The 17,768-nt window shown below is 39.5% G+C and overlaps 1 protein-coding gene across 2 annotated transcripts in view; it reads right to left on the bottom strand.

The window, feature by feature from the left end:
* The window catches only part of LOC124126178 (sine oculis-binding protein homolog), a 99,123-nt gene that overhangs the window by 20,952 nt on the left and 60,403 nt on the right, over positions 1–17,768 (bottom strand). For both annotated transcript variants that reach the window (XM_046489553.2, XM_046489561.2), the window contains exon 3: positions 14,385–14,471. In XM_046489553.2, the coding sequence (XP_046345509.1) occupies positions 14,385–14,471 (87 nt within the window). The remainder of the gene's footprint in view (positions 1–14,384; positions 14,472–17,768) is intronic.

The raw sequence follows: 17,768 nt of genomic DNA, 5'->3' as shown, positions 1-17,768 counted from the left end.
GGGGGACACCAGAAATGGGCTTCACACATTGTACCCATGTCGGGAATCAACCCCGGGTTTTCGGCGTGATGAGCGAACGCTTTAACCACTAGGCTACCCGACCGCCCCTAAAGAACAATGAAGAACGAAGCATGGTTTATTTCACGATAAAGCATTGTTCTGTCATGACGTCATTTCTGGAAATTCGAATATGTGCTCGCAATTTGATGACATAAATTGGACGACGTTATTTTTTTAGAGGGAAGTGTCCAGTGAGTTGTTCTCCATAGATGTAGCTGGACAGTATAGATGAATGCAATGGCTGAACGATTGCACCCAAAAGCTGCGCCCCTTATGGTTTATTCTCCCTGCAGTGGTTTATTGTACTATAGACAACTGCTACTCATCGTTTATTTCTTAAGTAAATAGAATTCTAATGCCTCACTTCAAGTCCACTACATGGGCAAGATATATGACCTTCTTTGTCATAGAGGGATATTGATTTGTCTGTATTTATGAATTTCATAATCCAATTTCAGAAACAAAATAGTAGTCAAATATTGTCATACATAAAAAGGCCAGATGTATAAATAATGTTGTCAAGGAGGATATTCATTTCGTCAGAGCATATACTTTTTGGTGAACACATGAAACAAAGATATGATTTATGTTTAAAAAAAGTAAAAATAACAATGTTTATATGAAACATGAAATGGCTGACAAATGTAATTCAATATCCTTCAAACAGTAACAATATATGACAAATAAAATTTCGACAAAAAAATTTCCATGATGACAAGAAAATCTCTACTTGAACTTGATTACGTCTTTACCATAAGCATGTGCTATTGAATCACTATCAAATAGCGATGATTACCAGTATTTGTGAATAGGTGAGTGTATCCTGCCCCAACGGTGGCACTGTCACAAACACAGTAGTAAGCCTTGAACAGGTAATAGCAGATACAGTCAACTCTTGCAATGTCATCAAGCCTGGTCAGGATGATTCATTAATTTTATATACATGTTTATACGGTATTTCCACTGCGTGGTGGCAACTAAACAATAGAAACCAAGGCACCTCCAGCACCTTGTCTTCTCTTTGTTTTGTTTGTTGTTTAACGCCGCACTCAGCATTATTCCAGATATATACAGCAGTCTGTCAATAATCGAGTCTGGACCAGACAATCCAGTGATTGACATCGTGTGCATCCATCCACGAAATTGGGATACAATGACATGCCTGACCACACGATCCCGCTAGTCGCCTTTCACGACAAGTACAGTCGCCTTTTTACGGCAAGCATGGGTTGCTGAAGGCCTATTCTACCCCGGATATTTGCAGCACCTTGTCAATACACACAAAGGTAACAAGCCAACAAGGGACACAGAATTCAAGGTTTTATCAAATGAATTTTGACATAATATATCTGTGTTTTTCTATGTTCTTGGGGATCATTCTTCCACAGAATAACTTCATTCTTGACTTTCATAGATGACTTTCATAGATTCATACATCCAGCAGTGACAACTGATTACATGAACCAATCAAAACACTGATGACATATTACATTGACCGTTCATTTAATCATTTGCAATTCTTTCGCTTTTCCATGTAAATTATGACATATAATAGTCTGAGTACCATAAGTGCACAAGCTTTCACAAGGGATATGATTCAGAATATATCTTGAAGAAAAGTAGTCAGGAATCATAGATATTTTTTTGGGGGGGGTTTGTAACCTTTTTTTTGACAAAATGCTATTTGAGAAAATTTATCTGATTTTACACCGTCCTTCATCTAAATACTGTAACCTGGAACTACATGTGAGAAAAAGATATTTTCTAGGTATTTTGTAATGAAATACCATATATATTTGTCTGAAAATATAAAATGAATACCTATATCACTCATGAGAAATTATTTGACTTAATCCTGGAGCTACTCGATTTGTGCCTCAATGACATGTTCGTCTTCCGAAAATATAATATTTGGGTTAACATTTCATTTCACGCCTGTGCCTCTGAAATATCAGCTTGTCACGTCACTTGATGTGAAGCCATTGTGATTTGACAATAAAAATAAACAGTTCTCCATGCACATATATTTTTAGTGATGAAATACTGTATTCATCTGAAAACAAAAAAATCAATAACTTGAGTGAAATAACACTTCCTGTCAGATTTAACCTTCAGTCTGCATCAATGACACTATATTGTTTTCCAAGTATGATCATGAAGATCAGTAAGAAAAATAATATTAAAAAAACATTTGCCTGTTTGTTTGAAATAACATATTTCATCAAATGACATGAACGATGGCAGCCCCACTCATGAAAATATCATCTTCATCCAGTCCTTCAGCACTTAATTTGATATATGTGTGCGCAATAGATTATGAATACTTACAAGGTCTGATGCTAGGTACATTAATTCTTGTATGAACATAACAGAACATATCTCATCCACAGTTGATACTGACAAGTCATTTTATCTAGGAAAGGTGGTTGTATGTCAAACATATTACAGCACATGTGCAATCCGGATGTTTAAATATACAGTAAATCAATTGAGGCAGCAGCTGGGGATTGTTTTAAAACAGAAAACAAACGTTTTTCTGCATCAGAAATATAGATTCATACAATTAATTTTTTTCAAAATTTGAATGAATTGGTTTGCCATAGTCAGACACTTATCTGGTATTTCTTTTTTCAAATTCATCTGAGTGCTACACTGCCATATGTCTATGTTAAAGTATGGGAGTTACAATCATCTTAGTGCTACACTGCCATAAGTCTGTGTTAAAGTATGGGAGTTACGATCACCTTAGTGCTACACTGCCATAAGTCTATGTTAAAGTATGGGAGTTACGATCACCTTAGTGCTACACTGCCATAAGTCTGTGTTAAAGTATGGGAGTTACGATCATCTTAGTGCTACACTGCCATAAGTCTATGTTAAAGTATGGGAGTTACGATCACCTTAGTGCTACACTGCCATCAGTCTATGTTAAAGTATGGGAGTTACGATCACCTTAGTGCTACACTGCCATATGTCTATGTTAAAGTATGGGAGTTACGATCATCTTAGTGCTACACTGCCATAAGTCTATGTTAAAGTATGGGAGTTACGATCACCTTAGTGCTACACTGCCATAAGTCTGTGTTAAAGTATGGGAGTTACGATCATCTTAGTGCTACACTGCCATAAGTCTATGTTAAAGTATGGGAGTTACGATCACCTTAGTGCTACACTGCCATAAGTCTATGTTGACACTGCCATAAGTCTATGTTAAAGTATGGGAGTTACGATCACCTTAGTGCTACACTGCCATATGTCTATGTTAAAGTATGGGAGTTACAATCATCTTAGTGCTACACTGCCATAAGTCTGTGTTAAAGTATGGGAGTTACGATCACCTTAGTGCTACACTGCCATAAGTCTATGTTAAAGTATGGGAGTTACGATCATCTTAGTGCTACACTGCCATATGTCTATGTTAAAGTATGGGAGTTACGATCATCTTAGTGCTACACTGCCATAAGTCTATGTTAAAGTATGGGAGTTACGATCATCTTAGTGCTACGACTGCCGTAAGTCTATTTGTAAGTATGGGAGTTACGATCACCTTAGTGCTACACTGCCATAAGTCTATGTAAAAGTATGGGAGTTACAATCATCCTAGTGCTACGACTGCCGTAAGTCTGTGTTAAAGTATGGGAGTTACGATCATCTTAGTGCTACGACTGCCGTAAGTCTATGTTAAAGCATTGGAGTTACGATCATCTTAGTGCTACACTGCCGTAAGTCTTTGTTAAAGTATGGGAGTTACCATGATCTTAGCGCTATGACTGACGTAAGTCTATGTTAAAGCAAGGGAGTTATGATATTGATATATTCAGATTGGAGAACCTGGCCTAAACCACATTAACCTGCCAGGCAAAAGAAAGTATTCACCTACACTTGATGGTGTCTAAAAATTAAACAAACAAGAAATAGTTATTTGATGGTGATGTATTTCATATGGGTATCATAGTTGTGTTTGGAAATTAAAAGCTTGCAGTTTTGATAACATTTAGGATGTTATGGTCAAATACAGTATCAAGCGTATACCGCCCTTGGACCAGCAGTTTATATGGACATCATGATGTTATAACACACAAGTGACTACGTTTACACCTCGAAAATATGTACTGGATATTGATATTGAATGGCTGGATATATTGATATTTAAGGAAACCAAATCCTTCATCATCCCAATGATAAATGTGTTACATGAGCCATGCAAGGGTGATACAGGACTTTATGGGCTGAATTTTGAAGTCGAACCCATTATGACACATATACCTCCTAATCTTGCCACATCTACTGTATATCTGTGTTGCTCACTGACATTCACTTGGAAGCATCACTGGAACATTCACCCTTAGGAAAGGGAATACTTTATTGGCTTAGAGATTTATGTTTAAGCATTTGCCTGTGATCTTGAAGTGTTATGACAAACATTTAAACATAAAATCCGAATGACTAATGATGCAGATTTTTATTTTTTTGCATTAAGAATCTATTTTCATAAACCAACCTCAAGCTGTAAATAGTTGTTAAAATACAGAATTGGCTTCAATATGTTTTGCGTTTATGGGGACGTAAAGATGAAAACTGAAGTGCACGCTGTGTATATTCATGTAGCAGTAAGCAGATGTACATAAAATGTGCACCCCAGTTCTTACAATATAACTCCACAAACGCAAAAACATATAGAAGTCAATTATTATGATAAAATAAGTCAATAATTATTTCAGAGATTGCTTTTTTAACGATTAACACAAAAAAACAACAGTAGACAACAATATGAACTCAGTGACATCGTTCAGTGAAATAAGGCAACACAAGCACCGCCCAAACCCCGTTATCAGCCAATCAGGAAACAGCAGTCTGCTAGCAGGCGTGGTCTAATCTTTTTCAGTTTATGGAAACATGAACGAGTGAAACAATTGCTTGGTTAGCCAAACAAATGCCACAGAATCACTTACTTACTTAAAGTGACATACATTTCTGACTTAAGATAAAAATTGACAGTTTATCATATTTCCAGTGCCACAAAGTAAGGAAGCCCCGCAGAATGCTTCACATACTGCATCACGAAGGAGATGCAAGATGAAGACAGTGCATCTCCAGATACATACATGTATTGTGTTCACCTGCCACTTTTTCTTCATCTCTATAATAATTGGAAAAGAATTAATTGATCACGTTTCAAACATCAGACAAGCAGCCAATACTGATGGGTGTAATCTGCAACTTTATCTGATGAAAGTTTTAAGATTTGGTCAAATTTCATTAATAAGATGAAACATTTCTAGACAATAATGTTTTTTCATAGAGTGAAAAACACACGATACATGAAATATAACCTGAAATATCAATGAATTTCAAATGATTACGACACAGAATGAACAGTATACAATTATGAGACTCAAATCAACATCCTGTGTCAAAGGCCGATGAAGAGGTTTGGAAACACTTGTCTTGCATCAGTTGTATTCATGTCAAACTGGAGTCAAGTTCTTATTATCATCTTTTCATTTTTGGCCTTTTATATCAGTTGTAATTTCTGTGTAAGTGCCAAATCGGATCTGGAATTTTTTCAATGTCCTCTGGTATTGGGGACATATTGTAACAGATTCTTTTTCTACACGTTCAATTAAGCAATACGTCATTTTAGGACTGCACAGTTTGATTAACTTTAGAAACAATCCAATCCTCATTCATTGTCTTCAATGGTCCTGTCCCTGTGGTAGTTTATTTTTAATTGATTTTAGTTATGCTTAGAAAACAAACCCACCATGAGATCTTTTCAACTTGATTCCATGAAAATGACAAACTTATTCAGTGTACTATAGGTACAGAAGATCACTTTGATAAGTTCAAACTTCAAGATTAACTAGGCTCATATTAACTGGCAGCCCAAGAATGTCTTTCAAAACCCACTTTGCCTGCTAACTCAATGGTTTAATACAAAAAACAGTCCCAAAAAACTTTGACATCACTTTAGCTTCATACAGGCCAAGGGAGACAAATGTCTGTAAAAGTCCAGTTTCCACCCTTGCCAAACTAGGCTGGGATTATGGAGTTAGATTTTGGCTGGACTAACGAGTCTATGCATAGTCCAATCAAAACCGCGTAACGAAATCGACACCTGGTTGGCAATCCCCATGCAGATTTCAGTCAAATACAGGATTTGCAATGCTTATGTACCGCCAACTTGCTGTCAACAGATGTTTTTAATCAAGGTGCTCACGTGATTTCATGAACTTCGCTAAATAAAACCCGTTTTATCACAATATAGACTTTGATTATTGATCAGATCATCTTGACTGGGCGCCGCCATTTTGTTTGAAGCGTCTTCGTAATACACATAGTTTACTGTAAGGGCAAACCGAATCACCAGGAACCTTGATTCCAAACCCATTGTGTGTCTGCCATTTTGGTCAAGCCAGGTGAAAGCGGTCCCTTAGCGCCTCTGATGAAAATCTGTCACATGAACCACTTAAGTCTCTACTCTACACTGAGATAACATTCCATGCTTTGATTGCAATACTTCATGGCATTAAAACCAATTCACTGACCTAAACTCCTGAAATATAGCAGAAACGTACCAGTAAGAATGAATTTGACATAATGATAGATTCAGAAGAGAATATATGGATGTCAACTTCTTTATTATGTGGAATATAATGTTTTGGAGTATATGCTTCCTCTCGGGCTGGGACGGGTGGCTCGGGTACTTAGATCAGGTGGGTCCTGAGTAGGACCCGGGTGGCCACAGGACTACCCAGACCCGTGGTTAGTCAAGTGATACATGGTTAAATGACAATAACAATAAAATTCCATGGTTACACTAGTACAACTCGCTAATGTTCACATTTCTTTCTGACTATGCAATCATTCCTTCTGCTTTTTATATGTTTGAGTAAAAACAAAGCTTCAGTCAACTTCAGTGTATGCACGATCAGATCGTTTTATACTATATCTGAACACTTTTTGCCAGGGCTCCGGCAAAACAATTTCCAACTGAACATTTTGTACCTACTCTTGAGACCTACAGTGGGTACCCGGATAGGGTTTGGGTAATAGTGGGTCGGGTACCCAGTTGGGTTGGGTAATAGTGGGTCGGGTTGGGTAATAGTGGGTCGGGTACCCGGGTAGGGTTGGGTAATAGTGGGTCGGGTACCCGGGTATAGGGTTAGGTAATAGTGGGTCGGGTACCCGGGTAAGGGCGGGTAATAGTGGGTCGGGTACCCGGGTAGGGTTGGGTAATAGTGGGGTGGGTACCCGGGTAGGGTTGGGTCATAGTGGGTCGGGTACCGGGGTAGGGTTAGGTAATAGTGGGTCAGGTACCCGGGTAGGGTTAGGTAATAGTGGGTCGGGTACCCGGGTAGGGTTGGGTAATAGTGGGTCGGGTACCCGGGTAGGGTCGGGTAATAGTGGGTCAGGTACCCGGGTAGTAAATTTGGACTTTTCCCAGCCCCAGGTTCCTCCTTCATCAGGTGAATGAATGCCATGAGGCAGAGAGCATATATATGTACATGTAAGGACAACAAAATTAATAAGATAACAAAAGGTGGAAAATAACAAAGGGTAGAAACAAACTAGGGAATCCAACAGATGACTGGCATTGATAGGTGATTAGCAATAGACAATTAAGAGATAAACATACTGTGTTTTCAATGTAGAGCTAGGTTACCTGTAGATTTAACCCCGCTAAATTGAATTTGGAACCGAACGCACAGGGTGAGGTTTCAAATGTTAAATTTAGCGCGTTTAAATCTACAGGTAACCTAGATCTACATTGAAAACACAGTATGTTTATCTCCATTCTACAATGACTAAATAAAACGCGAACTCTTTGGTGTTAGCAAATATACTGAGTGAAGTGGCATGGGTTGAGTTCAGTGTTTTGAGTGGGTTATCGATCTGAATTACGGAATCACCGAACAAAATATGGTGCTGTATATACTCAAGCAGTTTGTTTACACCGTAATACTTCACTCGCATATATGACAGGCATTGAAAGCATATAAGCACGGCAACTTGGTAAACTAACATGAGGTGGGCATCCCTAAAGAAAACAAAGCAAGCTTTGCAAGGCTTTCGCTCTACATCGCACGTCACCATTATGATGTCATATCGCTCATTGTGACGCAAAAAATATGACGTCACAGTCGTATTTAATAAAAGAGCCAAAATTCCAAGCTCTCTGTTGTCTCCAAAACGTAAATACATTCCCTTTGTTGATTTCTGTCGTGTTTTTCTGCACGAAATGTATTGCCACACATCCTTTGAATATTGTAGTAACCGCATCTGTGCATTTTGTAATCTGTAATTGTAGATATAATTATTTAAATATGCCTACCAACAATGACTGAAAATAGTCATATTCTATGAATATTAGCTTACGCGGTGATGCGGCTGTCAAACCAGCTGTTTCAATCAGAGGGGGTTTATTGTGATTTAATAGCCTCTGATTGACCAATCAGAATCGTGTAACTTCCAAATTCATGGTAGAATGGAAGCCAACACGTTACTGTAAAGTATAATAAAAGAAGTTGACATCCATATATTCTTTTCCTTATGTGTATCACTTCTAAATGCCTTTTAAAGACCTGAATGTCAGATTTGTTTCTTAGTCTTACTTTGTTACACAATTATCTGTCACAAAACCCTGAAAATCATAGTCCATGAATTATACCAACAGTCCTGTATATCAACTATTTACAAGTCAAGAGGCACAATCTCAATGCCAACAGTCCTACATTTTAAATATTAATAAAGTGTCAAAATGCACAATCTCAAATAATGCCAGCAGTCCTACATTTCAAATATTAATAAAGAGTCAAAATGCACAATCTCAGATTATACCAACAGTCCGACATTTTAACTATTTACAAGTCAAAAGTCTCAATCTCAGATTATGCTAACAGTCCTATATTTCAACTCTTAACAAGAATCAAAAGGAACAATATAGGATTATACAAACAGTCCTATATTTCAGCTCTTTACAAGAATCAAAAGGAACAATATCAGATTATACAAACAATCCTGTATTTCAACTATTTACACCAATGAAAAGGTACAGTCTCAGATTATGTGAACCTTTAAAAACAGCATGGAACACTGATGAAGTTTCTCCATCCAAGTGTTCACTTGCTAATGAATCTGTCTGTGACCGCACATCCAAACTCTATAATAAAGCCACTTTGAAGTGAACAGCCCAGCTCCATGGTAAGCCTCTAAAGTTACCTCATTACGTTCTCGGAGTATCTAGGTACCTGCAGACAATGCCTACACTGTTCCCACTAAATGTAGGCTATGTCCTACTGATGGTAACACAACACCGTACCCGCAAGCTTCTTCATTTTCCCATCACAAAAATTCAAGACAGCTCTCCAGTTTAATCATGATAGTGTAATTGATGCGCCAGACTTCTATGTCCAACAGTAATGGACTCTTTTATTTTCCATCCCCACCCCAAGGTGTACATCCAGAGAACATGTTGCTCGACTTTTATTGCGAACAGACTTAACACTGTGTTGGCTAGGCTAGAAGTTATGGCCTGTCACCTGGCCTGTGACGTGACGGGCTATGATACCTACTTCACAGGCGTGTATCTCTCAACGTGCAACACAGCTGTTGGCTGCTAATTCAGGTACAAATGATCTTCGTGACGATATGATACGTATTATGACACTTGTTCGTGATACGTATTGTGGCACTTGTTCATGATACTTATCGTGACACTTGTTCATGATACGTATCGTGACACTTGTTCATGATACGTATTGTGACACTTGTTAATGATACGTATCGTGACACTTGTTCATGATATGCATCGTGACACTTGTTCATGATATGTATCGTGACACTTGTTCATGATACGTATCGTGACACTTGTTCATGATACGTATCAGGGCACTTGTTCATGATACGTATTGTTAAACTTGTTCATGATACGTATCGTGACACTTGTTCATGATACGTATCAGGGCACTTGTTCATGATACGTATTGTTAAACTTGTTCATGATATGTATTGTGGCACTTGTTCACGATACGTATCGACACTTGTTCCGCGTGACAAGCTAACGCTTTAACCACAAGGCTACCCAACCGCCCTGTCAAGCCCAAGAAACTATCAGGAGTCAAGCTGACGAATATGGACACACAAGCGACCAATGTTGCTTAATTTCGCCAGATTGTGACCTCAGTGGGGTGAGGTGAAATTGGGTTTAACGTCGCGTCCAAGATTATTGCACTTATATAGCGACGTGCATGTACGAGTATGTGTTTGTGTGGCTGCTTGTTCTAGTCCGGACTAATGCCGATTTATAGTGCTAGCTCACTGAGATACCACGCCGCAGTTTAACATGAATACCCCACTCAGACACAGTATACTGACTCCGAGCCGACCAGTCCTTGTTTTAGCCCCTTAATGCCGAGCGCCAGACAGGGTAACAACAAGTACCATCTTTTAACGTCTTTTGGTATGACGCGGCCAGGGATCGAACCCCGGACCTTCCGCTCTCCGGGCGGGCGCTCTACCACAGGACCACAGAGGCGGTCTGTGACCTCAGTGCTGCACACAGGTCCACGTACTGCACTAGTACTACCACTATTAACAGACAGGTCCTTTCCCCCATATCCTGTGGAACATGTCCCTGGCCCTTATTTAGAATCCTTACCCCCAGATCCTGTGGAACATGTCCCTGGCCCTTATTTCAAATCCTTACCCACAGATCCTGTGGAACATGTCCCTGGCCCTTATTTCAAATCCTTACCCCCAGATCCTGTAGAACATGTCCCCGGCCCTTATTTCAAATCCTTACCCACAGATCCTGTGGAACATGTCCCTGGCCCTTATTTCAAATCCTTACCCCCTATCCAGTGGAACATGTTCCTGGCCCTTATTTCAAATCCTTTCCCCCAGATCCTGTGGAACATGTCCCTGGCCCTTATTTCAAATCCTTACCCACAGATCCTGTGGAACATGTCCCTGGCCCTTATTTCAAATCCTTACCCACAGATCCTGTGGAACATGTCCCTGGCCCTTATTTCAAATCCTTAACCCCAGATCCTGTGGAACATGTCCCTGGCCCTTATTTCAAATCCTTACCCACAGATCATGTGAAACATGTTCCTGGCCCTTATTTCAAATCCTTACCCACAGATCCTGTGGAACATGTCCCTGGCCCTTATTTCAAATCCTTACCCACAGATCTGGCCCTTAATAGAGGAAATATGTTACTTGCAATGATGTAACAAACAAATCCCAAACTGATATTTTCCACATAATGTATTTTCGGTCACTGATTGTTCAAGAATAACAACAAAATTAACTCGGACAGAATAGAAGACTAGAATTCAAATGTCAGACAGAATGAGCTTGTACATCCACAATATGTCAAATGACATGTGTCAACACGAGGAAGTGGGTCATGTATCCTATTACTGAAGTATTTGTCGTGATTCAACAGCACATCGATGAATCATTTCAACCTTATATGTAATAGTGATGAACCACAGGTGTGTCTGTGAAATGATGGATACCGTATTCGACGTAATAAGAGCCCCCAATTTAGAGAGTGCCCTGGGTGCTTATTACATAGAATACGGTAGTTATTTTTACCATCTCTAAGCTGGTTGGATGGCTTAGAAGTAAGTGCTCAATTGCTGCAAACCAGTTTTTAACTGCCAATATTGGTCCAATTTGTGAAACCCATTTTGAGTCAAACATTTGGAAAAATATTTGTGTGATACTGAAATATGAAGCCATGATTCAACAGCCTAGGTCTTCTCCCAACTCTCGCACTTGTGTCACACCTCTGTGGTCTACTGGATACAGTGTCTGTCCGGAGAGCTTAGGACGGTGGTTCGATCCCTGACAAGGTCATCCCAAAGGAATTAAAAGTTAGTACTTGTTGTTTTTCTGCCTTGTGCTTGGCATTCAGGGGATAAAACAAGGAATGGCTTGGAAACAGTATACTGTGTCTGGGATTTTAAGGAAAAAAATAATTGTCTTAAAGACAAAAAAAGAAACTGCCTGCTACAAAAATTAGATTGTCTCAAGGTGTTTGGTTTTTTTGCATTAAAAAATTCAAGCTCATAGATTTGAATAAAAAGTTTATGTTTTGTAGCTGTAGCTGAAAAAATATCTAATCTCGATACAAAATCCCAACCCCCTTACTAGTAAAAAAACTTCTTCATGGGACCTCCCCAGGCCCATGCTGTCACCAAGTCACCAGAAAATGTAGGATGGGCTCAGTGTGTCAGTGTGTACCCCTGCTACGCGGGAAGCAAATTCTGCATAATGGGATGAAGATAACAAAACATCTCCCCTTGTGTTTCTCTCACAATCTCAGGTTGATGTTTGTTAGGCTCATAGCAAGCTGATCTCCATTTTCTGCTCTAATAGTCAAGAGATCATGGGTCTCGAGGTACATGAGGCACACAAGTACTTGACAACAGATACATGAGAGATACCCTTGTAATTTGTTATCAGGACAGGTACAAAGGGCCTTGTGTCTCAGAGGAGACTGTTAGAGCTACCCTGACTAAGCGGGCTGGTGTCTTAGATATGTAAAATAAGAACCTGATATTGATCCTTTGTACAGGAAGTCATAAGTAATCTTTGTCATTGTAAAAGTACAATAAATCGATGCAACCATGTTTTTTTATATATTTGGTATTCAGATTAGTTTTCGAAACTTTAGAGACAGTGGTTGAAATTGAAATAAAAAATTTAAAAATTAAATATTGTGACCTCCGAATAGTATCATCGGTTGGATGAAATGTTAAAAAAATGTTTATTTGGCCTCCCCTATTTGTCTGCTTTTACTAAAAGGCAAAGTCCACAAGATCACACATCCTTAAGGTCAGGTTCACCAGATGAGATGTGTGACACACATCCTGAAGATCAGATCCACGAGACCAGATGCGATGTGTTCTGGTGTGTGACACATTCTGTAGAACAGGTGCACTGGACCAGGTGCGATGTGTTCTGATGTGTGACACATTCTGTAGAACAGGTCCACTGGACCAGATGCGATGTGTTCTGATGTGTGACACATTCTGTAGAACAGGTCCACTGGACCAGATGCAATGTGTTCTGGTGTGTGACACACATCCTGAAGAACAGGTCCAGGAGACCAGATGCAATGTGTTCTGGTGTGTGACACACATCCTGAAGAACAGGTCCCCGAGACCAGATGCGATGTGTTCTGGTGTGTGACACACATCCTGAAGACCAGATCCACTGGATCAGATGCAATGTGTTCTGGTGTGTGACACACATCCTGAAGAACAGGTCCAGGAGACCAGATGCGATGTGTTCTGGTGTGTGACACACATCCTGAAGAACAGGTCCACAAGACCAGATGCGATGTGTTCTGGTGTGTGACACACATCCTGAAGACCAGATCCACTGGACCAGATGCAATGTGTTCTGGTGTGTGACACACATCCTGAAGAACAGGTCCAGGAGACCAGATGTGATGTGTTCTGGTGTGTGACACACATCCTGAAGACCAGATCCACTGGACCAGAGGCAATGTGTTCTGGTGTGTGACACACATCCTGAAGACCAGATCCACTGGACCAGAGGCAATGTGTTCTGGTGTGTGACACACATCCTGAAGAGCAGGTCCCCGAGACCATATGGGATGTGATCTGGTGTGTGACACACATCCTGAAGAACAGGTCCCCGAGACCAGATGCAATGTGTTCTGGTGTGTGACACACATCCTGAAGAACAGGTCCCCGAGACCAGATGCGATGTGTTCTGGTGTGTGACACACATCCTGAAGACCAGGTCCACAAGACCAGATGCAATGTGTTCTGGTGTGTGACACACATCCTGAAGACCAGATCCACTGGATCAGATGCAATGTGTTCTGGTGTGTGACACACATCCTGAAGAACAGGTCTCGAGACCAGATGCGATGTGTTCTGGTGTGTGACACACATCCTGAAGACCAGATCCACTGGATCAGATGCAATGTGTTCTGGTGTGTGACACACATCCTGAAGAACAGGTCTCCGAGACCAGATGGGATGAGGAAATGTTACATAAAATGGAGGGGCAGCAAAATATGATACAATCCTAACGAAGGTAATTAGGACAGATCCCCCACCCCCACCCCCACCCCCACCCCCACCCCCACCCCCACCTCTGCTCAGCCATTATCATACAGTCCCTTAGTATGAACACCAGTTAAGATACCATAACTGCTAAGGTCATCTAAAAGTGGACCATCACTCTGCCTTTCACTGTCAATAGCTCCAGCTCTGCCCCTACGTCATGCAACACATCACACACACACACAAGGCCACAGACTCTGTTTAGCTCACCTGGCGTCCCACTCTCCTGTCGCCTGTTGAGTGCAGAGACCAGGTTCCGGTGCTGTGCTGCCAAGGAGGACTCACTGTTGGCTGCACCTACAAAATGATACCTGCATTGTAGATACTAGCTGTACAAAACTACTCTTACTTTCGTATTTCATATTTTATATTTATTAGCACAGGCATACTGTTCCAGTAGAATACAACTTACCGTATTCGATGTAATAAGCGCCCAGGGCGCTCTCAAACTTAGAAATAGGGGGCTCTCATTAGAATATTATTTTGAAAAATTTACATTTGAAAGATCGTAAATTTCACGGTTTATGCTGACAGCCTGAAATGTTTATATACGACAGATATATTTTTCAATAATTTAATTGCCCATAGTTAAGGGTGCATATTATACACTAATAAATAAGTACACTGATCAATCGCAAGGGGTGCTAATTGGGATTGTTCACTAGCCTATATATTAGCAAATATCGCCATGGGCACTTATTAGAGCGTGGCACATATTACGTCGAATACGGTAATGGTCATGCCTAAATGAGGGTCATGGGGATGTCACAATACTACACCATACCATTTATCCTAAAACCGACCCAAAGCCTTTGATGTCACATTGCGTTCTTGCATTATATACCGTAGAGACGGGTAACTAACCCAGTCCAATTTCATTGTAAACTGTTGGGCAAAAGAAAGTATACACCATCTTCCTGAGGCAAGGGAGTTAACTGACTTTAAAAGTCCAGTTTCCACCCTTGCCGAACTAGGCTGGAATTACTGGGCTCGATCGTAGCGCCACCAGTGGCGATTACCAGTTATGTCCCTTCTAAGCCTCTCCTATGGACAATCAGACATTATCAAACATTACAAGGCTGAAAACACTGCAAACTTTGGGTCCAAAACCAAACTGTGACACCAGCATCAAATACACCAGCATCAAATAACCATTTCATTTTCAGCCACCATCAAACATGGCATTATATTGTCTTTTGATTTGCAGTTTCTTTTTATCATTTGCTTATTCTTCAATACATAAAGGCAGGAGTGAATAAAATTCTTTATGATTAAATGATTAAATTTATGACTCAATTGTGATTATTATCATATTTTCTTGATAGGGTTATTGTTTTTGTGGGGAATGCTATCCTTTCATTTCAGGTAAAGTCTTTTTTTTCGTAAAATATCACTCCGAGGTATTGAATGTGTTCAAAGGTTGAAGTTGAAGGACATATGGTTAGACACAAATTTGAAAGATTTTGATTTTGCACCTGGTGCTCGAGACATAAATATCAGGTTGCGTTTTTCAATAATAGGTTGCACTGGTGCCTGTTTTATATAGCTTAGTCGAGCCGTGAAACAGCTTGTGAATTATGAAGATGAAGATGGACCACTGATCTCAATTAAAGTGTGATGTCAGAGGACAATATTACATTAATGTATTATCATGTCATTGTTATGGTAACAAGCATTTGAATAAAGTACCCACATTTGGTAACAAAGTTTCTGAGATATAAGAGTATAAATATATTCCTACCATCATTAATTTATGTATTAATTGGGCGGATGGTTTTATAGATAATCACCAACCAAAGACACGCACGCACGCACGCACGCACGCACGCATGCACGCACGCATTGATTTATGCATTACTTGGGTGGATGGTTTTATAGATAAATTATACATACTATTCTAAAGTAATAAAATCCTTTTAAGTTGTGTGGACAAAACATAATATCAACCAATGATCAATATTTCACCATTAATAATTTTTGAAACCTTGATTTTGTTTTTAAAGTTTGACTGGAAGCTGAACAAATTGTGGAGTGGTCATTTAAAATGACAGTTGGAATCACAATATCTTAACCTCAATAAGGGCCAAGCTTGCCACACACACCAGCCCTGAAACTGTCTCTCGCCTTTCATCCCAGCTATCCTTCATGGTTTTCATTTGTTAGAGTTCATTAGTCAGACTTGTGTCTAACGACCACCATCAAGACAACAACATGATCCAAGAATTGGGGATGAATGAAAAATACATGCACATTTCAGATTACCAATATTCTCATATTTCAAAACATCTAATGAGTACTTATTGATTAACTCTATCATAACAGTAGGTTGTCAATCACTATATCATAAACACCACACCTTTCAGTTTCAGGAGGCAATCCGACCCCATGGCCATATTATTCCAATCTGCTCATTGTTAAACAAAATGGCTTCCTCTAATGCCTACAACAGGCTAGTTGTCTGACAGATCCTGAATTTATTACCCTTTGGCAAATACTCCCTATCCAAATGGCCTGCTACTGAGCATAACTAACCGAGAAAGGCTTGTCATTATTGCTAATCCTCCCAATATCAGATAAAACTGTTTTCGGATCAAATTCAGGCTGAATTGAGTCTTGGGGAGATTGAAATACCATGTCCAGTCTGAGGTCCTCTGTTTGCCTGCTGAACCAGTTACCCCATAAAACATCTCTGAAATACACACTTTGCAAACCGGCAGTTGGCATCGAAAAATGTTGCGTTTTTAGTCCACATTAACTTAATGTTATACATGACGATGCGTTCGATCATTATTTTCACGTACAATAAAATCTGACTGGATATTTTTTGTTCGGAAAGGTCATTGTTGACAAGACTTTAAAAACAGACAGACAAAAAATGCTTCGAAAATGAGAGAAATATGAGGCGTAATGTGACAGCACTGGCAAATAATGCTTAATAAATCTTTATTGTTAATCCCGATTCAACAAGTAACATCTATTATCACACGATTAATCCTGACTCTTGACTTCAGCTGTTTAAAGCATCTCTCCATTGTTTATTGGTGTTCGGATCGAGTTCACTTTGATAGGCAATTTGTGGAGAAGTATTTTTTAGGTTTTTATTTTGTTAAACATGTTGATTTGGATGACAATTGCTGCATCCTCAGGAAAAGTGTTGGAAATCGTGTCTAAGACAGTTGTGGATGAAGGAAGTTGGGTGGAAGAGTCCAGATTTCAGTGTCGTATTTATTGACATATCACGATTGTTTTGTAAGCTTCGCGTGATCACTTGGTATTTCAATTTTTCGAATGACATGAAAAATGTTGTGATTTCGATGAACAACTCAACATTGCTATTTTCATTCTTATCACACAATTTTATTTGTCTTAAAATAAAATTTATTTTTTACAAATGGTGTGGGGTTATATTTTGTATATCATGCCTCTCCTTTGGTCTGGGTTCATCATGTGCACTAGTATCTATCAGCCTCTAAGTACGTATGGGAAAACATGTTAGTCAGGACAGTTGCCTTTACTACTCACAGAAGCAAATATTATTAATATTGAACAAAAACAGTTAGGGATCATGAATATTTTTGGGGATACTACATATTT

This window comes from Haliotis rufescens, unplaced genomic scaffold, assembly GCF_023055435.1.
Source record: "Haliotis rufescens isolate VD_foot unplaced genomic scaffold, xgHalRufe1.0.p SCAF_5, whole genome shotgun sequence".
Taxonomy (NCBI): domain Eukaryota; kingdom Metazoa; phylum Mollusca; class Gastropoda; order Lepetellida; family Haliotidae; genus Haliotis; species Haliotis rufescens.
This window is presented reverse-complemented; position numbering and strand designations above follow the sequence as displayed.